This window comes from Abramis brama, assembly GCF_963993115.1.
Source record: "Abramis brama genome assembly, chromosome: 23".
NCBI lineage: Eukaryota > Metazoa > Chordata > Actinopteri > Cypriniformes > Leuciscidae > Abramis > Abramis brama.
The window spans coordinates 11720766-11747945 of NC_139985.1; the positions used below are offsets into that span (position 1 = coordinate 11720766).

At 38.9% G+C, this 27180-nt stretch overlaps 1 protein-coding gene across 4 annotated transcripts; it reads left to right on the forward strand.

Annotated features, from left to right (window-relative positions):
* The first annotated feature begins 2300 nt into the window (after window positions 1-2300).
* On the forward strand, window positions 2301-27147 carry hcfc1a (host cell factor C1a). Of its 4 annotated transcripts, none has more exons than XM_084101551.1 (29): window positions 2307-2451; window positions 3568-3772; window positions 6357-6505; window positions 8569-8729; window positions 8810-9018; window positions 9133-9217; window positions 9319-9425; window positions 9887-10066; window positions 10229-10567; window positions 10687-10838; window positions 10949-11143; window positions 12629-12847; window positions 12938-13042; window positions 13136-13349; window positions 14841-14983; window positions 15076-15208; window positions 15345-15541; window positions 16168-17133; window positions 17239-17341; window positions 18050-18177; window positions 18937-19275; window positions 19536-19761; window positions 19850-20119; window positions 20556-20659; window positions 20756-20893; window positions 20994-21179; window positions 22665-22962; window positions 23061-23124; window positions 25519-27147. In XM_084101551.1, the coding sequence occupies exons 2-29, from the start codon at window positions 3577-3579 to the stop codon at window positions 25556-25558; spliced, it is 5646 nt and encodes a 1881-aa protein (XP_083957677.1). In that variant the 5' UTR covers window positions 2307-2451; window positions 3568-3576; the 3' UTR covers window positions 25559-27147. The 4 variants fall into 4 exon arrangements, with proteins under 4 accessions (XP_083957675.1, XP_083957677.1, XP_083957678.1 ...); XM_084101552.1 differs by lacking the exon at window positions 2307-2451 and adding an exon at window positions 2531-2667; XM_084101549.1 differs by having other exon boundaries at window positions 2301-2451; window positions 16168-17341.
* Window positions 27148-27180: the final 33 nt, after the last annotated feature.

The following is a 27180-nucleotide window of genomic DNA, read 5'->3' on the forward strand; positions in this document are numbered from 1 at the left end:
ACCAGGGGGTGTGAGCCGGCAACCACCGTGACAGAGGGAACCCTGGTGGAACTGGACACGGAGGACTGGCTAATAGACCTGCATTCAGATACTGCTTCCCATCCAACCCAATGCTGAATCGTCGATTTCATCATCGTCTGGGTCTTCATTGCTGCTGGTTCTGGTCCAGCTTGAAAACAGTGTCAATGAACTATATGGGCTAAAAATTAACGTCATTGATCCCATCCAGCTTTCCTCTCTCACCTTCAACGCAGAGCTCAGCCAGTCCTCCAGCCTCGCCTCAGCTGAATGCCTGCAGCCCTTCGTCTGTAACGGCTGTAACACCTCGCGATGTGGTCAAGCCTCAGGTCGTGCACTCTCCAGCTGCACCTAAGCAAGAGAATCCCTTGTCTCCGCCTCCGGCCTCTGATCCCTTTGCTCCCCCTCGACCCGTCAACCTGTCGGCACTGCCTTGGCTCCTCCCACACTCGGCACCACCAGAGATCCTCAGCCTTGCGGCTCCACCAGGCTCCATCGTCCCTCCGGCTCCACTTTGGTCAGCCGTCACCCTGCCTGCGCTGCTGACTTACGAGCCATCCGCGCCCTTCAGCTCCAGCGGGCTCCGCTCCCTCCGGATCCACCTTGGTCCTCGAGCGCACCAGCTCCGCCTAAGTCCCAAATCAGCAAGAATGATTTCTGAATGATCATGTGACACCGAAGACTTAGTAATGATGCTGAAAATTTAGCTTGGCAATCACAGGAATAAATTACATTTTAAAATACATTAAAAAAGAAAACTATTTTAAATTGTAATGATATTTCACCATATTACTGTTTTTACTGTATTTTTCGATCAAATAAATCCAGCCTTGGTGAGCAAGAGACAACTTTACAAAATATTATAAAATCGTACCAACCTCAAACTTTTGAATGGTTGTGTATATTATAAATAAAAAAACGTTAACATGTACAATTGAATATAATTGTTTTTTAATACATATTTTAAAAATGTTATGTCCCCCATCCTTATCTCTGTGGCGTGACATCAATGGATGTCACTCATTATAAATATGCAGCAATACATTTTACTATCATCCCGCTAGCGGGATGCTTGGCGTTATTTTTTTATTGCCTTTTTTTCCTATCACATATTTTAGGAATCATAATAAATTATGTATCATTCAAAACTTAAAATTCATCCTGTGAAAAACGTATTAATATCGAACACTGTGTGTTCAAGAAAACGGTACTTTAAAACCGGGCTCCTCCCCCTAGTGGGTGGTGTAATATTTCATATTACAAAAAAATATTTTAATTTTCTAATCTTGATAAAACACATATCTTCAGAAAAGTCTGAGTCTCAAAGTTCCATATTTGGTAACTGTTTTATGATATAAGTGATATTGTGACAGAAATAAAAAAAATTACAGGAGAACGCATTAAAAAAACTCGAATGTCTGGCTATTTTTGGTATATCACCTAAACAAAATCTCATAGGAACTTTAAGTTTTGTGATATCAACTTCAAATTTGGAACACAACTTGGTTAAAGATAGCCTATTTGTGAAATAGCCTACATATCATTTATAAAATAAAAAAATTGGTACAGTACTTTTTACACTTATATTTTTTTTAAAGTGCTGCTGAGTGTCTTCTTTAAAAAAGAGACCAAATTTAGGACTGTAATCCAAAGCATTCATGAATTACAAAAATTTAAGTTTGGACTGTGCATTTTCATGTCTATGCTCAAAAGGGAAGGTGAAAGGTTAAAAACAAGCATTTTTACAAATTCTGCCTCTGGTTTGCCACTCCAGTTTGAAGAATGAGCCATTTGCATTTGACAGATGCTTTATTCCAAAGCAACTGTCCTTAATGTTCTTCAAAAACATAGTGTTTGCACAAGTTTAAAAATTTGTTTTTAAGAATTAAAGAGTTTTTTAAACAAAGTTTGTATTTTAGTAAGATTACAAGATAGGTTTTATGTAGGCCATAAAGTGAGGTATTATTTAACATTAAGTTAAATTTATTAATGCATATTTGTGGATTGCACGAAAATGCGGCAGAGAGGAAAATCTATCAATAAACTTCGACTTAGGTCGCCATCTTTAGTGTGGGACAATAAGCCCTAAATATATAAAGTGTAAAAAATATGTTCAAATGATCTCGATAGTATTAGCTAATCTCAAATACATACCTATAGTGGTATAATAATTATAAAACTATTGCTAAAGAAATGCAGGATTGTATTTCTAAACTGTGAGTGAGTGTTTCACAAAGAGCTCTAGTTAAGGACGTGGTAATTCCGCCATATTTGTTGCGGGTGGCTGCAGGAGCGGCTGTACATTGTCAAGAACATGGCGGCTTCCAGGCAGGCATGAGAGTGGATACTTCTTAACAAATTTGGGTGAACCTGGACTATCATCTCAAAAACAGACCGTCAAAAGATCTCCCTGGATATTGCAATACGAATCTCGTACGTATGATCTATGGCGAAGAGACTGCATTAAGCCGAAATGTGTATTTTTTGATCGCGAACATAAACTTAGCCGCCATTTTTCTTGTGGGAGCTGCTAGTGGGCTGATTTAACGACAAGATGGCTGCTTACACCGGGGCGGCATGAATTAAATAAAAATTCATCCATTGACTTTTTTCGCTCGGAGGAGACTTGCTCAAACATATTTTCTCACAGTATGTATCGGGATGTATTTGCGCTTACGTATTTATTTGTGGACGTAACAACGTAACTAGATGTCTGTTTTTGTTGCGCTGTTAGTAACCGCATTCCGCTGCATGATTTCATGCACGCGCAAAAATCTCGCTTAAATGCTCAGACCGCTTGGAAATTGCAGAACTCGGTCGATTTTCTGAATCTGCATTGCACTTGAGTAAAATCGCACGTTTAAAATGTATTATTGTTGCTATTTTGATCGGCTGACAAGATGGCGACTCCCAGAGAGGCATGAAAATAGCCTTCTGCAGCAAATGGGGACTGGGTTTCGAGTAGTCTCTGAGTTTGTATCTTTGTTTAGTTTTGCAGCGTTTCACTGAATTATATTTTAGAAAACATAACTCCCGCAGTTCGTATAGAATTTTATTTGCATTTGCTACTTGGCTGACTCAAATTTGTTTTTATTTGCCGCGCCGCCATTTTTCAGACTGGCGGAGGCTTGTTTCAAGATGGCGACTTCCATGGGTTGATACTCTTTCTGCACCAGGGGCATTTAACTTGATGATGTAATTTTGTTGTTTGCCTTTGGAACTAGAACTTAGTGCAGTGTGGTTTTCTGTATGTGTAATTATCGATGCTCAAGCTGCTGCACGCGGTATTTTAGACAAGTTGACCGGCTTTTAGTCTGCCTACAAGCGCCAAAATGGCGGCATTCCTGAATTAATCAAACTTCTGAATTACCCACACTGTTTAAGACTTTAATTGTACCGCTGTAATGTTATTACGATGCATATATTTATGCAGAAAGTGTTTATTAATATATACCAGGGTCATGTGTGAAATATTTGCGTTGGCCTAAGCTTATAGAACGGATATATATTTGTGGCTAAGGGTCGCTGAAGTGCATTATTTTTTTCCAGTAAAAGGACATGACGTCCCCCGGTTCCGTTGTGCCTGGAACCACCGGAGCTGCACTGCAGCCGCGATGGAAGCGGGTTCTGGGGTGGTCCGGGCCGGTACCCCGACCGAGACACGGACACAGAGCCGTAGCCATCAAGGAGCTGATGGTCGTTTTCGGCGGAGGAAACGAAGGAATCGTTGACGAGTTGCACGTTTATAATACTGGTAAGTAAAATGTTTGTATGTGCGTAAAGTTTGTACATGCATACAAGCTACGTAATGCTTGCAAATCGCTGCTAAATGTGCTCTGTGTTTTCACTATCTTTTCTAACGCGAGAGTATGAAGACGGAGCCATAGTCACGTCTGCTTTACGGAGAAAACTATACATTTTGCTTACATATATGTATATGAAACATTCCGTGTGATTTTTGCAATGTTTGTGGTGGTTCAGAGCCGCGTCTCGTCTGCAGGCCGATTGTTGTGTTGTGACTATGAAGGAAAAAGGCGCCAGAAAACATAAATGGACGTTGACCGCCGCCGCGTCACGCGCACGCCCCTCCTGCACGTGCACCAGTGCGCCTTTTTGTTATCTTTCTCCGAGCACTGTGGCTGTTTAGCCCACAATGACGCTAGCAATAATGTGGGAATTAAGGTGCAGTAGACAATGCCTTGCATTAGATGCTTTAGGTTTTCCAGAAATGTTATGTGATATTGATAACACGTTTAAAATGCTTTCTATGTGAAATGTATATGAATTGCATTTTATAAATTAACTTTCATTTATGGGTCATAGTGGAAGTACACTTGATTTCCAGAATGCTCTTATTTACCTCACAGTCTTCCTAATGTAGCCAAAAACATAATTCTTCTGTGACTCTTGCATTTCTTTGAATTGCAATTCAGTAAAATTCTCTTCTTGTCATTCAATTCTGAAGGCACAGTCTCACTAAACTTTCTTTAGACACGGTAAAGAACGAGAGATTGTTTTACTCTGTGGTGCCTTTTTTAAAAACTTAAATTCAATATATATAAAAAATAATAAATGCATTATATAAAATGTACAATGTACTCCACTTTATTGCAATGTTACAATGTTTTTAGTTACCTGGCTGCAGCTTTAAAGTTGGCATGAAATGAAAATTCATGTTATAGATCTTATTATTAACAATTCATTTGTGCTTATGTTTCATTTTTAAAATGTTTTGACCTAATTTAATTGAAATGTCCATAAGTTTTTCTTTTCAATAATCCGTTTCACTCGGATGTACCTCACAATACAGAAAAAAAATCTGTCGCTACGTCAGTTTCTTCCTGACGAAGTTTGTGTGTTCTTTTAATTCAACATGCAATCGCCGTGATCGGATCATAAGCCAATCAGGACACGGTGCGTTTACACTTGTCCACATCAAGTGGCTTCTGTATCTGGGTAGATACAGATCAGATCTTGCATTCCTGCAAAAAATAAAATAAACGGATGGCTCCGGTGCAAAGTCGACCTGAAGTGGTGGGTTTTCTTTTAAAAACAGTTTTAAGTCGGGGTACATTTTACAAATCTCTCAAAATGAGGAGGATAAAGAGGCTGCAAGTACTAATAATGTGGATAGATTACGTAATGGAAACGGTACAGAGATGTATCCGAGAACATTGCCAGTTGTGGTGGGAAAAATGCGTGTTCTTTACAGAAAATGAATGGTTCTGCAGCTTTAGGGTGCAAAAGCAAACATTTCAGTATATTTGCGATGTACTTCGCACTCGACTGTATTGCAAAACCACACAGCTACGTGCAGCAATTCCTGGAGAGAGGAGGGGGATTAATGACAGTGGGCGGGGTTTTGTGTGATGTCCACCTGTGAATGCAGACATGATGGCTGGATTGCGTTTACATTACACTGAGATTCGATCACAATACATCCTCGACTACCTCCGAACCTGGACACGCCGATCGGATAACATTCCGATCAGAAGGACGTTTACACTTGTCTTTTCAATGTGTATGTGGATAACATCCGGATACAGGTTGCATGTTAATGCCAAGTGTAAATGCAGCCTTCTTCTATTGGTCACGTATTCACGCAATACAAATTCGCAGGTCACCATTCACCTAGTCTCGCATAGCCATATCTTCAGATTGACGGCAGATGGTTTGGTTTCTATCGCAGCTTTCCTTGACCAAGAGGACGTTTAACTGACATGTAATAAAAACCAATCACAGTTCGTTTTGTTCCGCGCCATGTTTAGGGGTGTGCCAATATAATGTCGATGTCCCTACAATAACAGATCAGCGTGCATCTTATAAATTATTCATTCAAGAATGCTGTGCAAGTTTACTGCAACAATAGAGCTGCGAACTTCACATACTTCCACATCCAGCGTTCAGTTAATCCTGGTAAGTGCTCATTGTCACAGTTGTAAACACAACAGCTTTCTTCTTCCACGAGGGGTTTTGGCGTCACAGCATTTGTTTCCAGGCGGATCGTTAAAGAACGCAACACACACATCTCCTGGACATCTTGTAGAGATTCAACCAATCAGATTGCGAATTCGTAACTCCTGAAGTGTTTCCAGAGAAGTGTGTCTGAAGTGTCTGAGGCTGAGACTACCGTTCACCAAACTTGAACTTGAACCGCCCCATTTCTCAGAATTTTGTCCTCCTCTCCATTTTGTTATATTAATAGTTAAAAAGTGCTTTTTATTGACATTGGCTTCACCTCCAGAAAAGCTGAATTGCAAGAGAGTTTTATTGCCAGTCGTCTACACCTTATCACTGAGACTTTGACTGAACAATTAAATCTTTTTTTTCTTTTTCAGCAACAAACCAGTGGTTCATACCAGCTGTTCGCGGAGACATTCCTCCAGGCTGTGCGGCTTATGGTTTTGTATGTGATGGTACACGACTATTAGTGTTTGGTGGAATGGTGGAATATGGAAAGTACAGCAATGACCTTTATGAGTTACAGGTAAGGAAAAACTTCTTTAAAATCACTCTGTTATGCGACTAAAGGCTGGAATACACTACATAACTTTTGCCCAGGTTTGTAGTATGGAGGAGTTGACGCTAGTTGCCGAAAGTCATATATGGTCTGCTGATTTTGGGCAGTCCATTGACAGATTTCACAGAAAATCGCATAGTATGAGTTCAGGCATGAACTCTATTTTTTTCAGCTTCAGACTATGATTCCATCCAGTCGGATATCATCAAACATGTTCTAAAATTGTTTTTATTTGCCATACATCTTCAGTGTTTCCCCTAGGTTTACAGGTTTGGGGGGGGGGGGGGATTTTTTTTTTTTTTTTTGGTGCGTTGCCGAGATTAGACCTTTCTTAACATAATGCCGAAAACCCGAAGTCTCTAGGTGGTCTGATTGAGGAGTAGATAGAAGTGCAAGATTGGTGCGCACAGACGCACAGAACAGAAATCATGAGTTGATAAGCGCAATTTCCGGGGGAAAATTGCGCTAAAAATGTTAACATAAGATATCTGTTTAAAAAAATAAAATAAACATATTTTAATCTTTTTAAAACTGACTTTTGAAAATAACCTTTGTTAAATGTATATAAGTATTTGTTCATATTAATGGACCAGAGCTTAATAGTTTTATTTTTTTAACTAACAACTAAAAAAAGATTTAGAAATACTAACAAATATATTGCTCATTCATTGTTCGTTAATGTGTTAATACATTTATATGACAAACTAATTTTAAATGGGCTTTTTTGTGAGAAGTTTTTATTTCTATGATGCATTTATTGGAGAGAACAATCATGTCAGACGCAGCACTGCTGTGAACGCACATTCACGTTTAAACAATTTAAACAATGTATTATTCAATGCATTACTTCTATATAATTATATATTAAGTTGCTCAAGCAAGTGGTAAAATACGTAACCATGTACTTATATTAACATCTTTTGCATTTAAATTTTAATACAATAAATCTTGCATGTCACAAAGAACTTGTTTTTCCACCTCCACGAATGTCATTATGTCGCCTTGTTGAGGTAAATTGTTTTCCTTGCTTAACCCCGGTCTTAAAGTGAAAAAAGTAGTATTTAATTAAATAAATTTACTACATTTTATTTAATTAATCGCACTTATGGTGAAATGACTACATTTTCAGGTCAATCTGTGTTCATTTTGCCCACGAAACATGCGCTGTCACTTTAATTCAGCGTTTGCAGCACAGGAAAAAATCATAGACAGTATATAAACGGCAAAAATAGACTCGGTGCGGAAACGATATGCTGTATACGCAGCGCAACTGAAAGAAATCGATCATCGACGGACTGCATCCGCGTGCAGTGTAAAAGCTTTGTAAACATGGGTAGGCTATGGAAAAAAAAATACTCACCGCATACACACTGCAAACGAAATATGTGTGAAACGGGCGGAGCAGGAGAGCTACTCCGGCTGCTACTCGCAGTAGAGTGAGTGTTGCCATCTTCAGTTCAGCGACATATTTCCCGCCGCGCGCTCTCTGTCCGCTAGTGCTCATCTGTATTTGACGCAAGTGTTTGTTTGTGTGTGAGTGTGCGCGCTTGCGCACTCATTGGAATAGCTAATTGTAAACGCGCAAACACAGACAGAAAAGACATGCCATCGTGGAAATAAGATAAATAACATATTACTTAAGGGCTATTTAGTTTTTTTAATAAAATAACAAATTGTAATCTGGCACTATAAATAAATTCAAATCAAATTTACTTGACCTTCAAGGGGGGCGGGGGGAGCCGTTAGGAGGGCGGGGCGCCCCCCTTATATAATGGTAGGGGAAACACTGATCTTATAGCTATGAAGGTGCGTGCATCTGCGCGAGTTTGTGTTTGGAACGACTTTAAAGTCTGGTAGTGTGCAATCCTCATTTCTGTACTGTATGATGCCCAGTTTTTCTTTGTAACTGTTTATGAAGTTTAAAAATCTGCTCAGATTTTAAAAGTCATGTTGTGTAGTCCAGCCTTTATTGACTGTTGTTGACTCTGTCAGTACAGATCTGAAATTCTCACTATGGTTATGATTATCAGGCAAGCAGGTGGGAATGGAAAAAATTGAAACCAAAAGCCCCTAAAAATGGAGCACCACCATGTCCTCGTCTGGGCCACAGTTTTTCTCTTGTGGGCAACAAGTGCTATCTTTTTGGGGGGCTTGCCAATGACAGCGAAGACCCCAAGAACAACATTCCCAGGTATTCCTACCATATAATAATGTGGTTAGTAAATAAATGTATATTGTTTTATTCATAGACTCACTTATGTGTGTTTCCAGATATTTGAATGACCTTTATACCCTCGAACTGCGTCCGGGCTCCAACGTTGTGGGCTGGGACATACCGGTCACGTATGGAGTACTGCCTCCTCCAAGAGAGAGCCACACTGCTGTAATTTATACTGAAAAAACTACTAAGAAGTCCCGTCTTGTTATATATGGAGGAATGAGTGGTTGTCGTTTGGGAGATCTTTGGACATTAGATATTGGTATGAAGATTACGGCTGTTTTTGCTGTGGTGTTTGCCACAAATAGTTCATTCATTCATTCATTCAATCAATCAATTGGGTTAAGCAATAATTAGGCCATTCTTTGCTTTTCAGATACGCTGACCTGGAACAAGCCTGCAATAAGCGGCGCTGCTCCCCTCCCCCGTAGCCTCCACTCAGCCACCACTATTACAAACAAGTAAGTTTCAGTGTAATCTAGAATTGCTTCACCACATGCATTCCCTAAATGTACACAATGGCATTAATGACCTTTAATCCCTTTATTTGCTTTATTTGTAGAATGTATGTTTTCGGTGGCTGGGTTCCCCTGGTGATGGATGATGTGAAGGTGGCCACACATGAGAAGGAATGGAAGTGTACAAACACACTGGCCTGCCTGAACTTGGGTATGTTCTTGCTATAAAGTACATGTAGTGTTTAAAGTGATTTAACTAAAACTTTATTTAACTAAAGGCCAAACTGTTATTATACACATGATCATTCACAAATCATTCTAATATGCTGATTTACTGCTGAAGAAACATTTCTTCTTATTCATGTTGAAAACTGTGGAAAACATGAACATATACATAAAGTACAGAAGAACAAATTTTTATTTGAAATAGAAATCTTTTGTAACAAATGTCATTGCTGTCAGTGTTGATCATTTTAATTCATCCTTGCTGAATAGAAGTATGAATTTCTTTAAATCATTTGAATGGCAGTATATACTGGTATTTTAATGTTTGGTATCATGACATTCCTGTGTGTGAAATGTTTGGACTATTTTACTGAGCCCTATTTTATTGATTCATTTTTTTTAATGTTATGCCATATACTTTAAATAAAATAATGAGTTTCCTTTTAGACGCCTTGTCATGGGAGACTGTTTTGATGGACACTTTGGAGGACAACATACCACGTGCACGAGCAGGACATTGCACTGTTGCCATTAACAACAGACTTTATGTCTGGAGTGGACGTGATGGGTATCGAAAAGCTTGGAACAATCAGGTGTGCTGCAAAGACCTGTGGTACCTAGAGACAGGTGAGTACAGCAGATATGCAGGAAAAAGTATTTCTGACACAGTTAAACTACATTGTAAAAATATCCAAATGCATAAAAAGTTACATATTGAGTATTTTTTTTGCATAAGCTGAATGTATTCAATCATGCATAATTTTTTTTTCTTTTTCTTTTTTTTTGCAGAGCGACCTAATCCTCCTTCACGGGTACAGCTCGTCCGGGCCAACACAAATTCCTTAGAGGTTAGCTGGGGAGTGGTGTCTACAGCAGACATGTACCTGCTTCAGCTTCAGAAATATGATATCCCAACAGCCACTGCTGCCACATCACCAGCCCTCAATGCAGCTCCCTCCCTTCCTGGAAACTCGCCTAAGAGTCCAGCGCCCGCTGCAGCTGCTCCGTCTGCTCAGAGTCTGCCGCATAGTGGCATCACCTTCGTGCCCCAGGCTGCTTCGCCCACTGCCTCAGTTTTACCCACCACGCCCGCAAGTCCTCTGGCTGCCTCAACGGCGCGTGGCCCAGGTACAGATTTGTTAAATTTTTAATAGTTCAGCAATATCTTCAGTTTACTTAAATGTTATATTAAATTTCATAGTATTTGTATTAAATGATAATTTAACGGTTTTTATTTTATATTTAAGCTATTCTGAAAGTTGCAGCCCCTCAGTCAGGCACCGGGGCATCAATTGTCACTGTGCGCCAAGCCAGCCAGGCTGGAAAATCCCCAGTCACTGTGACATCACTTCCTGCAGGTGTTCGCATGGTAGTGCCACCACAGACCACTCAAGGAACGGTATGAAGTGAATAGTAAAGGTGGAATCTTTAAAACCGTTGATACCTCATAAATTGTTTTATTCAAATGTGTACTTTTAATCTTTTTTTTATTTTTTTTTATTTTTTCAGGTCATTGGCAGCAGCCCTCAGATGAGTGGAATGGCAGCTTTGGCTGCAGCTGCTGCAGCCACACAGAAAATCCCTCCTTCCCCTGGAGCCACTGTTCTCAGTATGCCGGCTGGGGCTACAATTGTCAAAACGATGGCTGTGACACCTGGGTCCACCGCTCACCCCACCACAGTTAAAGTGGCATCACCTGTCATGGTAATTGTCTTAAGATTGTCACTGTTGTTGCATTCCAATTCGCCTATTCATACTGTGCTCTACAAGTATGTACTGTTGTGAAGAAAACGTACATGCTTTTGAGTGTGTAGCAGAAGAGTTGGCAAGCTTTGGGACATACTACATCATAATTGCTTCTTTAATGGATCACAAAAGTTCACAATGCTGTTGCAGATGAAAGATAATGTGGATAACATAATAAATATATTTTTGTCAGGTTAGATTACTGATTATTAATCACTCAAACCTCTTTATCTTAACCGTCGGACTCGCGCACCCACCATGTTTGTAGTTTTTAAACCTTTTATTCGCATTTGTAGTTCTAATCGAATACTCGTCCAACATGCAATGAGTTGTGGGCAATGTTAACCGTTAAGAGTGTGCATGGATCTGCACTTTGGATTCTAACCTGAAAAAGTAGACCATCTGGGTATCTATGGAATACTCATTTCAACAGTAGAAGAACAGTCAATTCCCTTTATAGATATATTCATATAAACCCCACCCCCAATTCAATATTGATATTTTTCTTCCAAGATTTCGGGAATCGCGAACAGTGAGCTTGCTGTGCCTGGTACAGTATTCTGCATCTGTCTTCAGCGTGTTCCATCTCTTTCCTGTGTGTTAATCTCTTGTTTACAGACTTCATAATATTTCCATACAACTGACATTTTGGGTTATGATTGCAATGCAGTTTGTGCGCAAGTCTGGAATAGAGATTGGCCAAAAAATGGTCTACTCGTGGCAGCGTGTCTCTCTTCTGGGTGCGCCGGTTTCCCCCACACAGTCCAAAAGACACGCAGGTTAGGTGGATTGGACATGCCAAATTGGCCGTGTGTGAGTCCCAAGCATGTAATGGGGAGGGTTGGGGAAAGACCTGGTAACCTACCCCGGAGAAAACATTGCCAAGAAAAATCATGGACAGTCTGATGGCCAAAGAATCATCAAGAGTCAGATACAACTGTAATGGTTAATGAGAGAGAGAATTGTTTTCACAAAAATATTAAGCAGCACAAATGTTTTCAACATTGGTAATAATAAATGTTTCTTGAGCACCAAATAGAATAATTTCTGAGGGATCATGTGACTCTGGAGACTAAAGTAATGACATTTTTCCATCACAGTTATAAATGAATTAAAATAGTTATTTCGCTATTTTACTGTATTTTTGATTCAATAAATGCAGCCTTGGTGAACATAAGAGACTTGCAGAACCCAAAATTTTAGCAACCCAAAATTTTTGAAAGGTAGCATACCTTCACACTATGTAATGTTTGGGTTAAAATAAAACACTCAAAACTGCGAAGCTTTGATTGGATGAGCTAAATTCAAAACTTGCATTAGCTAGTATGTGACCACACATCAGTTGAATTCTATATTTATGTGGAAATTTGTCACGTTGCTCGTCTGCAGTCATATCGGCCAGCCCTAGTCTCATGACACAATTTATTTATTTTTTTGTCGTAGGTAAGCAACCCTGCTACTCGCATGCTGAAGACCGCCGCTGCACAGGTGGGCACTCCGACAGTTTCCAGTCCAAATACAGGTGCTCGGCCCATCATCACAGTGCATAAGTCTGGCACAGTTACCGTAGCACAGCAGGCTCAGGTTGTGACCACTATGGTGGGCGGAGTCACCAAGACCATCACTCTTGTCAAGAGTCCACTTTCCATGGGAGGAAACCTGGTACAGTTTCTTTTAAATTCTGGCATGGGAAAAACATTGAATGAATGGACTATTTACTATTTAATTATTTATATATTTTTCTTGTTTTAGATCTCTAACTTGGGCAAGATGGTGTCAATGGTACAGACCAAACCGGTCCAGACGGCTGCTTTGACTGGACAGGCCTCCTCCAACCCACTGGCTCAGATTTTACAAGTATGTTAAACATAAGTATAACTAGTTTCTCAGACACTCACATTATTTATAATTTTAAATAATATAAATTTTAACGTCGTTCTCATTCCATAGTCAAAGGGTACCCTTCCACCCGGCACCATTCTGAAGCTGGTAACATCTGCGGATGGAAAACCAACTACCATAATTACCACCAGTCAAGCGGGTGGCACAGGAAACAAGCCCACTATCTTGGGTATCAGTGGCATGTCCCCCACTACCAACAAACCGGGCACTACCACTATCATTAAAACAATCCCAATGTCTGCTCTACAGCAGGGAGCTGCAGGTAAACCATTTTGTCAAGAAGTGTCATTTTTAGGGTTGGGTACCGAAACCCGGTCCAAATATGGAACCAGTATGTAACCGGACCATATCAAAACACAGATTTCTGTGCCTCATTTCGTTGCCACTTAAATGCTTCAGCTGCCGGTTGAAATATTTGCCCTCTGGTTCTCCAAAACGGACGTAAGAAGTATCATCACCGCATGTGATCGCTAGTTAACCCTTTGACGCGTACGATCGTTCACACCGGTGTGATTAGAACGTTCAGATCGCGTGATCGTCAACTGCTAAATTCAAATCTGCGTTTGCGTGTTGGCTGGCGCTGAGCCAGAGATGGACGCGCTTAGCGCTGTCATAGATCACAACTATTCAGTGTTTTCAACCACATAAGGTTTATTTTAATTACTAGCAAAACAATATTTATAGTTTGTAAAATACACACTGTTGTCTATGGAAGCGGCAATAACAATCCTTTCAATTATAAATTGATGACATGTTTAGATACACATTGTGTAGGTAACTATAAAATTTACTCTATTCTTCTTACACTTCACTTATGTATTTCCGGAGAAATGGATGAATTGACGTGACTTCACATACTTTTGAAAATCCAGTTGTAAACATGACGGCGTTCTTCTTCCACAAGGGGTTTCGTGTCACGGCATTTAAGGTGATGTGTTCTGAAATAACGCTCACCTTGTGCAGGACATGCAATAAGCATTGAGAGGTGTCGTATTTTGCCACAGAAGGCAACTTTAAAGCTAGTTTGTAACATACCAAGAATACAGACTACTTTGCTGTTATTAGTACTGTTACTGTTTTTTTTGTGTTAGTGTTAAATTATTGTAATTGGGTTAAGTGGCTTAGATTTTATTGTGAAGTGGTGTTTTCTATTTAGGCTACTTATATTTAAGTATACTTTAAAAATGTAATATATTGTTACATTTTAAGAAGTTATTATTTAATTTTTTTCAATAAAAAAGCCATTATTTAATGTCATTCACCATTGATTTGGCACCGGTATGGAAAAAAACCCAAACAATACCCAACCCTAGTCATTTTTGTGTTTTGTTGTCCAGAATAAAGAGAGATTAATGATTATTAGTAGTAGGAGAGGTAGTAATATATAATTTGTCAGTAATATTATTGTTGCTGTTGTTAACTACAGCTATAATAATTACTTCTAGTAGTGATAATACTAAATACATTTGTTTTATTTATATTTAAGTGTCATTAAATTATTATTATTATTATTATTACTGTTAACAACTATAATATTAATAATTAGTTGCAATTATAATAGAATTATATTTTGTATTTAATTTGTATGTATTTATTTGTTTAATTTATATATGTATCATTAAATTTATATAATAATAAAAGCAATAATAATTATTAATGTTCACAACTAATAATAATAGTTAGTAGTAGTAGTAATAATAGATTTATATAGATTTTATTTACTTGCACTTTACGTGCCTGTTTTCCGTTGTAGGCGTGACTAGTAGTACCGGGATGAAGAGCCCCATTACCATCTACACCACAAAGGTGATGACTTCTGGAACAGGAACTCCTGGCAAATTCATTACAACAATGCCTAAGATTGGTACAGCAGCTGGCCAGCAAGGCCTAACACAGGTATTGGGGTCAGAATATCTGGTGGAAAGCTGATGTCCTTGGAGCACTTGAAGGTCCGTTTTCTTACATGGGTTGGGTTTTTCTCTCCTAAGGTTGTTCTGAAGGGAGCCCCTGGTCAGCCTGGAACCATTCTTCGCACCATGCCGATGGGAGGAGTGCGTCTCATGTCTCCAGTATCTGGGGTCAAGCCAACTGTAACCACGCTGGTTGTCAAGGGAACAACTGGTAAGGATGTGAACTTGATAGTCAAAAGTTAATGTTCCTGAAAGACTTCATGCTTCTCTGCCAAGTGTAGTTCAGCAACTGCTATTGATGAATGATTAAAGTATTTCCCTCTCGCCGTTTCTGTCCTCTTTCCAAGGTGTAACAACTCTTGGCACAGTCACAGGAACTGTTTCTACCAGCTTAGCCAGAGGAAGCCTAGCCAGTGCCAATGCCACCCTGGCAACCCCCATCACCACTCTGGGCACGATTGCCACCCTCTCCAACCAAGTCATCAATGCCACTGCTGTGTCAGCTGCTCAGACCAACCTGACCACTGTCACCTCCAACATGCAGGTTAGAACCACTTTATCTTTTCTGATTAGAATTTTATTTGTATTTAATTATTCTTTCATTACTGCAGCCATTTTGTGTGTCATTAAGTTATTTTTATAGCTATTATGTAATTATATTAAATAGTTAAATATTTAATAAATAATTGTACACAATGTTTACACAATTAAAAAATCCCCCCCCCCCCCCCCCCCCATGAATTGATATGGCTGTAGTTTTTATTTTATTTTGTATTATTCCTGTTGCTCAAGGAACATTTATTCTTATTCTTATTGTTATGATCAATATTTAAAATGGTTGTGTTTTTCAGGATTCTTTGAACAATGTTAAAAAGATCATTTATTTGATGTAGACCTCTACATTTAGTAAAACTATAAATGACAATTTAATGTGTCCTTGCTGAATATAAATATTATTTGTTTAAAAAATTTACCCCAAACTGTAGTATAGTTTATATAATGTATAATAACAGAAATAATTATAACTATATGTTAATGATATAAAATACTATTTAAGGATTAAAAAACAATTTCTGTATTTAAAATTAACAGTTTTACACAATATTTACATTAAATTCACTGAAAAAATAACTATTTGTAGTCACTAATTTTGTCATCCTTTATTAATAGCCCACCCAGGTGACTCTCATAACTACACCCACTGGTGTGGAGGCTCAGCCTGGCCAAGATCTGCCCGTTTCCATTCTGGCCTCTCCCACATCTGAGCAGCCCACCTCTTCTGAGTCTGGTGCAGGCGAAGCTTCTGGCACTGTTACTCTAGTGTGCTCCAACCCTCCCTGTGAGACTCATGAGACGGGCACCACCAACACTGCCACCACAGCAACGGCAAATATGGGCACTGGACCAGCTGGCACAGTACAGAGAGTGTGCTCCAACCCGCCCTGCGAAACGCATGAAACGGGTACAACAAACACTGCCACCACAGCATCTGCCAACATGGGTGGTGTTCAGAGGGTCTGCTCAAACCCACCATGCGAGACCCACGAGACGGGCACCACCAACACAGCAACCACAGCTTCATCAAACATGGGAGGAAACCAAACAGGAGCAGTTCAGAGAGTTTGCTCCAATCCACCTTGCGAGACCCACGAGACGGGCACCACCAACACAGCAACCACAGCTTCATCAAACATGGGAGGAAACCAAACAGGAGCAGTTCAGAGAGTTTGCTCCAATCCACCTTGCGAGACCCACGAGACGGGCACCACCAACACAGCAACCACAGCTTCATCAAACATGGGAGGAAACCAAACAGGAGCAGTTCAGAGAGTTTGCTCCAATCCACCTTGCGAGACCCACGAGACGGGCACCACCAACACAGCAACCACAGCTTCATCAAACATGGGAGGAAACCAAACAGGAGCAGTTCAGAGAGTTTGCTCCAATCCACCTTGCGAGACCCACGAGACGGGCACCACCAACACGGCCACTACGGCTTCATCTAACATGGGCGGAAACCAAACTGGAGCCGCCCAGAGAGTTTGCTCCAATCCACCTTGTGAGACCCACGAGACGGGCACCACCAACACGGCCACCACGGCTTCATCTAACATGGGCGGAAACCAAACGGGAGAGGTGCAGAGAGTTTGCTCAAATCCACCTTGTGAGACCCACGAGACGGGCACCACCAACACGGCCACCACGGCTTCATCTAACATGGGCGGAAACCAAACGGGAGAGGTGCAGAGAGTTTGCTCAAATCCACCTTGTGAGACCCACGAGACGGGCACCACCAACACTGCCACCACTGCTACCTGCAGTATGGAGACAGATGAAGGAACAGGTACTTCAGATTTCAGAAAGATTCATCTTCAGCTTTCACACAAACATTATTTACACTACCAATCGAAAGTTTTGGTTGGGTTTATAATGCAGTAAAACGGTAATATTGTGAAATATACAAAATACAATTAAAAATAACTGTTTTCTATATAATTGATTCCTGTGATGGCAAAGCTGAATTTTCAGCATCATTACAGTCTTCAGTGTCTCATGATCACATTGCATGATCCCATGCAACATTATTTAAAAAAAAATGCATTTTAATACGTCTTGGCTGAAAACAGTTTGAGCATTCTGAAGTCTGCTGTCAAGAGTTTGAGCCCATCACAAAGCACGGTTTAATTGTGCCGTAAGAGATTTAACTTAGTCACTTGCTGCTTTATTGTAGGAAATCTCACCAAATTTGTCCACCGATAAAGCAAATGACTTTGCTCTTTCAACACCAAATACATTTTGTGTCTGAAAAGCTGCTAAAAATCCTCTGTTAAAAAGCTGGTTGATATTAGCTTTCGCATGCATTTTTCAGGAAACTAACATCTTTTTGGTTTGTGGGCTGTGAATTTTAGCAATACATATGAAACAGGAAAATTTAACTGGTTATATTAAATTTGCCATGGGAAAATTGAACTAGTTTCCTTTTTCTAGTTTATTCCCATTTGTACTTTTGTCTTTTAAAGGTTTATGATAATGATTTCTTTTGTGCATTTAGCCCAGCAGAGTGGTGAAGCATCAGAATCTGCCACCAGCACAGAGGGCCTGCCGTCCACTGTTGCGCCCCAGAGCAGAGCCATTACCACAGTCACACAGGCCACGCCTCTACCCGGACCAGCTGTTCCAGTGAGTGGAGATACAAACTCTGTACTAAAGTTTGATGCTAAATTATGAATCCAATGCAATCGACATACGTTAAGTCAAAATGCCACCCATTTTTGTGGGTCCTTAAAAAGTTTAAGGTAATAGAAAGTCTTAAATATCTTAAAAGGTCAAATAAAATGAATTTGAAGGGTTCTTAAATTTGGGAACTAAAAACCAGGAATCATGATATGCCTTCAAAAGATGATTGAATTAAATAAATGTTCTGCATATTCAAAGTCAAAACGTGGCGCTGTTGCACGTTCTACAGACTCGTGGTTTCAGAGCAGTTTGTCAAGCATGGACATTTCAAAATAAGCGTCCCGGTGTATTTTGGGCTTGTTAATGGTCTTCTGTATTATTCATAATTTTTTTTCTGGTTATTAATTTTTATTTTACTAGTATCAACACAATACTAATTAAAAGAATCAGAGATATCTTTTTGGTGGTGGGGTGTGAATTGTAGTAATGCATATGAAGCAGGAAAATTTTACTTAAGTTAAATTATATTTAAGTCTTAAATTTAATTTGAAAAACTCTGCAGATACCCTAACTTTACTTCACTCATTCAATATAATATTTGCATCCAGATTACAGAAGTTGTAGGGTGAGACTTTTGGGAACTGATGCATACAATTGAAGCTGACCTAAATGTTAGATTGAAGATGGTAGGAGGGTAGGGTTGATAAAAAAAGAGGGATTCCTAACATCACCAATTTTTCTTTCTCTGTCCTTCTCCTGCAGTCTATTTCTTCCATCACGGACTCATCCTCAGAGGCAGCAGTTGAGCCGGTTGTTATGGAGAGCTCGGAGGCAGAGTCCTTGCAGACAGAAGGCCAGGCTGAAGCGGAGGCAGTTGCCATGCAGGCAGAGTTCCAGGCAGAAGCGGGGGCAGTAGCTATGCCTAGTGACTTCCAGGCGGAGGCAGCGGCCTTGCCAAGTGACTTCCAGGGAGAAGCCATGGCGGTAGCCATGCAGGCAGAGAGCCAGGCAGAGGCAGAGGCAGGGGCAGTGCCCATGGAGCATGACGCTTCTAGCATGGCAGAGGGAGAAACCGCTCAGGAGCAGCTACCAACAGCAGAGGTATAGTCGTTTGCATTCTGGCTGTACAATTTCCAGTTATTATTGCAAATCAAGACTAATGCATACAACTTTTAATAATTAATTTTCAAATATGAGTAAGGACAAATGATCTAATGTCTAAAGAAAATAGATGCATTTTAATATATAAAAGTAAATACTTTTATTCAGCATGGACACATTAAAAGTGACAGTAAAGACATTTATAATGTTACATCAAGATTTATATTACCATTCCAGTAAATGCTGTTCTTTTCTTGTAGATGGAGGGTGTAGAGGCGGCATCAGCATCACAGGCCGAGGCACTGACCTTGCCACCAGAGCTGATGTCGGACGTACAACCCACAACGCTGATGGTGACTGGTCTGACCCCAGAGGAGCTGGCTGTTACAGCAGCCGCAGAGGCAGCGGCCCAGGCTGCAGCGACAGAGGAGGCCCAGGCCCTCGCCATCCAGGCTGTACTACAAGCAGCACAGCAGGCTGTTATGAGTGAGTCACCATCCTTTATAAATAAAATCCTAACCTCAAAATCAGTCTAAAACTCACAGTAAGCATCTTCTTCCTCATTGCCCCTCAGGCTCAGGTGACGGAGATGCCGGAGAAGACCAGCAGACCCACACCATACCCATCGTTCTGACCCAGCAGGAACTGGCGGCTTTGGTTCATCAGCAACAGCAGCTTCAGGCAGCCCAGCAACTAGCCGCTGCCCAGGCCGCACTGCCCACAGAGGGCCTGGCTCCAGCTGACAGCCTAAATGATCCCTCCTCAGAAAGCAATGGACACAACGAGATGGCCGCCGCTGCCACAAGTGCAGTAGTCGGACTGCTGCCTCGCACCACAGCAGAGAGTATGTGTGATGTTTCAATTTACTCTTCAATAGTATTGACTGTTAGTTGTTTTGAACCATTACAGTTGAAATATCCTGTAAATTAAAAAGGTAACACTTTACAATAAGGTCCCTTTAGTTAACGTGTTATCTAACATTAACTACCAATGAACAATACTTTTGTTACAGTATATATTAGTCTTTGTTAACGTTAGCTAATAAAAATACTGTTTATTGTTATATTAGTAAATGATGAAATTAACATTTAGATCAGTAAGTGCTTTAGAAGTATTTCATTATGTTAACTAATGCAGTTAAATAATGTTTAAGAAATGGAAGCTTATTGTGAAGTCTTTTCCATGAATACATTTTAAAGTCTGAATGTAATGTTTATGTCAGGATGTTACATCATATTTGTGCACATGTTCCATTTTAATTCTGTTTATTCATTTTGTAGCCTTGGCTCCATCCAGCACATTAGCACCTGTTGTAGTTGCCAGTCCAGCTAAGATGCAGGCAGCTGCAGCTCTCACTGAAGTGGCCAATGGCATTCAGGCTGGGGTAAGTTTAATAATGGGTAAAGGGTCACGATAATATGCATTGAAATGTGGAAGAATAGTTTTTTTAAAACTTGTTTTCTGTTGTTTCTCCCCACAGAGACAAAATCCTCCCACTGTTACAGTCAAACCTCAAGTGAAGAAAGAAAACCAGTGGTTTGATGTTGGCATTGTCAAAGTGACCAATATGGTTGTAACGCATTTCTACATGCCTGCAGATGACTCCACTTATGTTGAGGTAAGCCATAATGAGATTGTACTTCATACAATATTGTTAGACGCCGTGACATTGCTTATTTCAAAATGTAATTATGCTGACATAACTTGTTTTGTTGCAGGATGATTCAGGCACAATCCCTGACTACAGCCAGATGAAGAAGGTGGAGCTTCAGCCCGGGACCGCCTACAAGTTCCGTGTGGCGGGTATAAACACTTGTGGCCGTGGAGCCTTTTCTGAAATATCTGCTTTCAAGACTTGTTTACCAGGGTTCCCGGGGGCACCATGTGCCATAAAGATCAGCAAGGTACACCTCAAATCTTAATTTGTACTTGTTACATATGGTGTTATAATCAATAGAGCACCATAAAATGTGTGACATGTTTTTTAAATAGGAATTTCACAATCATTTGTTTTAGTTCTAATTTTTGATTGATTTTCTAATAAGGAAAAGTTTAAATGAATAGGATGCTTATCTTGATTACTTGATTCTCACTTCATTTTGAATTTTAAATTTAGAATTATCGATACACCAAACTATGATTTTAAAGGGATAGTTCACCTCAAAATGAAAATTGCCATCACCCTCAAGTTGTTCCAAATCTGTATGAGTTTCTTTCTTCTGCTGAACACAAAAAAAAATAATTTTGAAGAATGTCGGTAACCAAACAGATGATGAACCCCATTGACTTCATAGTATTTTTTTTTCTTCTCCATACTATGGAAGTCAGTGGGGTCCATCAACTGTTTGGTTACTGACATTCTTCAAAATATCTTTTGTGAGGGTTTCAGGTTTGGAACAACTTGACAATTTAAATTTTGGGGTGAACTATCCCTTTAATTCAGTAACTTTAATATTTAATGTAGTATTTATTAGGATTTTTCTTTATTTACATTTAATAATGTATAACCTAATGTATATATTTTTAATCAGTTACTGACCAGCACAAACAGTTTACACTACCATTCAAACCGTTAGGGTTGGTAAGATTGTTTTAAAGAAATGTCTTTAAGACTGCATTTATTTGATTGAAAAATACAGTAAAAACAGTAATATAATAACTAGTGCTGTCAAATCGATTAATCGCATCTAACAAGTTTTTGTTTACATAATGTGTGTATGTAGTAATAATAATAATAATAATATTATTATTATTATTATATTTATATAAATTGTATATGTCTTTGTGTGTGAGTTTCTGTATATATGTACATATACAGAGTATATACACACACACACATATATACAATTTATATAAATATAATAAAAAAAAATATATACACACACACACACACACACACGGATGCGATTAATCGATTTGACAGCATTAATAATGATTCAAAACAACAACAAAACATTTTTAAAATAACTTTTAGATATATTTTAAAGTGTAAATAATTCCTGTGATGGCAAAACTGAACTTTTAGCATCATTACTCCAGTTTTCAGTGTCCCATGATCCTTCTGAAATCATTCTAATATGCTGATTTGGGAAAACCATGGAAACCATGATGACCCAATCCCCCCCCCCTCTCTCTCTTTCTCTTTAATAGATAGTTATTGGAAAGTTCAAAAATAAATAAATTCTGAAACAGAACAAAAGTGACAGTAAAAGACATTTACTTCTATTGAATGCATCCTTAATGAAAAAAGTATTATTTCTTTATATTCAAGAAAAAATATTCTTGTTCACATTCAATGCAGATCAGTAGGATCTGTAATTGATGCAACAAGAAAATGAATCATTACATCCATATAAATGTGTACTGTCTTCACTTGTTTCTCTCCTCAGAGTCCAGACGGTGCCCACCTTACATGGGAGCCTCCATCGATGACATCAGGGAAGATCACAGAATACTCAGTGTATTTGGCCATCCAGAGCAGCCAGACCACCGAGGCGAAACCCTCGGCCCCAGCCCAGCTTGCCTTCATGCGTGTGTACTGTGGGCCAAACCCTTCCTGCCTGGTTCAGTCCTCCAGCCTGTCCAACGCCCACATAGACTATACCACCAAACCCGCTATCATCTTCCGCATTGCCGCTCGCAACGAGAAAGGTTACGGCCCGGCTACACAAGTGCGATGGCTGCAAGGTACAGGTTTTCTTTGGTGAGAAAAGATTTTTGTTTCTGCCAGTGACAAGGTGGATTTTACATTTGCTGTTTTTTTTTGTTTTTTTTTCGCTTTGTAGAGTCTAACAAAGATGGCCTTTCTGCAAAGCCTGCCCCAAAAAGAGCAGTTTCTTCACCAGATACGTAAGTGTCCATGTCTCCAGTATCATAAAAGTGCATTTGATGAAACATAAGTTAAACAGTATTATTGTGAAGTATAGAGCCCGACCGATATATCGGCGGGCCGATATTATCGGCCGATATTAGGCATTTTCCTAACTATCGGTATCGGCATTTATAATGGCCGATAAATTAATATTTAAAAAAATGCAGCGTGCAGTGATTTATGTAAGGATGGCGCTGCCAATAAAGCACCTAAAAGCTGTCACAAAGAACAGGCAAAAGTGGCAAAAAAATAACAGCCGCGTCCATGTAGACACAATGTTAAAGCTCATTCTGCTACGTTACAACATCAAGCAATATTCCAATAATTTATGTAATTATAACACTTTATATAGGGCCATTTTGCATTAAGAGTAGCCAGATGGACACGCGAGACGCGACACGTTCAGAATTAATACACTTTTAGTAAACTACAGAACAGCGCGAGCGGGAAGCGGCGCACCTCACAGGCAGAGAACGCGTCCGAGAATGGACACTGCATTAGTGATATAAAACGCACACACACAGGTCTGTTAAATTAAGCAATACTTTTAAGGTAGTCTAATATTTTTCTGACTAACAAAATTACTGACACAGTAAAGGGTAGATTTAAATAAAGAAAAACGAAATTTAAATAAAGAAAACGAAATTTAAATAAAGAAATTAAACGAAATTTAAATAAAGAAAAACGAAATTTAAATAAAGAAAAACGAAATTTAAATAAAGAAATTAAACGAAATTTAAATAAAGAAATTAAACGAAATTTAAATAAAGAAATTAAACGAAATTTAAATAAAGAAAAACGAAATTTAAATAAAGAAAAACGAAATTAAGTTAAATTAAAAAACGAGATTAACTTAGATTGATAATAACGGGTAAAAAGGCTAATACATTTTGTTTCTATTATTCCATTTTCCACAATGTCAAAGCAACACAGCTTAACCCAAAACACAAGCTCAGACATGCACTTCGTCCATACAAACTCCGCTGTTCTGCGCTCTAGCCAGAGAACACTCCCGTTGCTGGAACACTTGCGCGTCGGTTCTATTTCTAGCTTGCATGCGTTTTCCGCGTGGCTCGAGCCGCGCCTGAGAGACGCGTCTCACGCAGGCAGTGTGCAAACTCCAACCTGTTAACATGGGAGCCGAAATAAAAACGGCCATGCCACGCAGTCAGTGTGTCGCCGGCCTTATTCAAGCGCGAATGAGAACCGTTTCGTGGGGGATCCCAGATGTGAAAAAAAAAAAACTAATGTCAAATTTTCAAATCGAATACCAACCCACCGAACGAATATTCTAATATTCGGGTCCAGCCCTATAGCCTAGTTTCACGTTTAGTACATTTTGCTTACTACTTATTTAAAATAGTATAAAACTACTGTACATATGTAATTATAAACGTTTTCATTATGATATTATTAATTTTACTTTACTAAAAAGATCTGAGTTCTTCCTCCACTGGTAGATATTAGAGAAATTAAGATTAAAAATAGAAGATAAGGTTTTGTCAGTGACACTTTTGATATATTTATTGATACAAGTTATGTTTTAAATAACGTGACTAAATTAAAAGACAAATTCCTTAGTGAAGATTATGCAACAGTATTTAGAATATAATATAATATAAAATGCAATGCAAACTAGCTTGGTTACAGCTCAAATTCTCATTCTATCATTCACCCTGCCTCCATTACATATCTTTGTCACACAAGTGTTTGATCACCACATTTGAGTGATCATTGCAAAACGTTTATATATTTATTCTGTTTATACTGTGTATTCTATATACAGTACCCATCAAAAGTTTGTACACACCAATTGGAAAGTGTGTCCAAACTTACTGTACTATAATACACATAAATAATATTGCTACTGTATTATAATATACACATAAATAATATCGGCCGATATATCGGTATCTGGCTTATTTTTATCGGTATCGGCATCGGCGCCCAAAAATCCATATCGGTCGGGCTCTAGTGAAGTAGTATTAAACTATTTTCAAATTTAACATTCCTGTGATGGTAAAGCTGAATTTTCAGCTTCATTACTCCAGTCTTCAGTGTCAAATGATCCTTTAGAAATCATTCTAATGTTCTCATTTGGTGATCATGAAACATTTCTTATCAATGTTATGAATGAAACTGCAGTAATTTTTAAGGATTCGTTGATGAATATTAAGTTCAAAGGAACAGCATTTATTAAATGAGAATTTTTTGTAACATTATAAATGTCTTGTACTGTCACTTTATATCAGTTTTAATGCATCCCTGCTAAATAAAATCAAGTTCTTTAGTAAAAGTCATATTGACCTTAAATTTCAGAACAGTGGTTTGAGTACGAATGAGTATTAAAATATATGTACGTTTAATTGCAGGAAAGGGATTGGTCAGAAGAAAGCAAGAATGGACCAATAAGCCCCTCTCTCCATTCGTCCTCCAAGACCAGGAAGACTTACACTACTCAAAGCGCTCCACCATCTGGATTCAACACATCTTCAACTGTAACCATCTCTTAAAACAGCAAAAAATCAACAAGGAAGTAATTTCTAGGGAATGCTTTTTTTTTTCTTCGTGTTAATAGTATGAATGGAGAAAAGCACATTGCATATTTTTGAGTATTTTTCAACATAGTTGGAGTGGGAGGGGGAAAAAAACGAATTTGCATTTTCCATTGTAGTCTTCCTTTCTCCCCCATTTCTTTCAATACATGTATCTTGCTTCAGTGAATTCAAACACCAGTTTTAAGATATTTGTAATGTTCGTTCTGTCAGTTGGGCTCAAATGAAGTTACTCTCTTTTCTTTAGTTCACGTTAAATATGTGGACATGGCGGGAGGATTTCTGAATGGAGATGAGTCATTTTCATGTGAGGGGGACAGAAATGGGGAAAACAAACCAAGCACTTGTCCTCAGACAAGAGGGGATTTTTTTCACTCAAATGGCTAAGTGAAATTAGATCTGCATACGGATTTGTTCTGGACTCAAGCCTTCTGGAGAAGTCTGTGCACTTTTGCATTAAGCAGAAATGGAGGCAGAACTGCAGATAAAGAAATGGCCATGGAAGTACATTACCGGCAGGACAGAGACTTTGCTAAAACTGAGATTTGCCATACAAAAAAAAAAAAAAAAAAATGAAAATGGAAAAAAAAAAAAGAAAGAAAAAAACCCCCGCAAAACTTCCCAAAAAATTAGTGAGCGACGATGGAGAAGATCTTTTGTGTAGTTTATTTTTGTATTTTTAAAGCTTTTCTCCTGTGTGTATGTGTATGTCTGTGTGCTTTTTTTTTTTTTTTTTTTTTTAACTCACAACTTTTTATTTTTTTGTTTTTGTTTTAAAAATTGTTGGCCATCCACCTTTGGTTTCAGGATTTGTGGGATGAAGGGCTTTTGGAGGGCTGTGCTGTTGTCAAGTACTTGGACACATTGTATTTGTGCTCAAGCCGAGTGGTGATGTGCTACAACTGAAAAGGATGTAAACAAATGTAAACATCTGAAGGGCTTTTACTTTGTTTACTGAGTTTTTCTACGCTTGTTTCCACTCTGTGTTTATGCCAAACCTTGAGATGTAAAAATCTTAATTGTTTTTTTTTTTATTCCTCGCCTTACCAAACCACCATTATTAGTAAACACCCAGCTTTTTCCCTTTCTCTGGCTTGTCCTCTTAACTTTTTCACAATGTAACTAGAATTTTCTCTGCCCTAGATTGTGAAGGAAATTGTCCATGTGAAGATGAATTTCTACTTTTTTCCCTTTTGATTATCTGAGAGGTATGCAAACTAAATGTTCAGTGTATACCTGTACGTCTCCATGTGGGTGAGGATGGCCGTTCTCATTCTTGGTAAAAGCCAAGTTCGGATTTGACTGTAATATAGTTCATTCATACCGCAAGAAGTGAAGATGATATTCTGGCCTTTTATATATTTACCTGTACAACGTTTTTACATGTTGGTCATCTCCTGATTGCCTTTTTTGTCTTGACTTATAAAAGAAACCGAAATATATAAACTGTCTCCCTGATTAATTATTAGCAATTTCTTT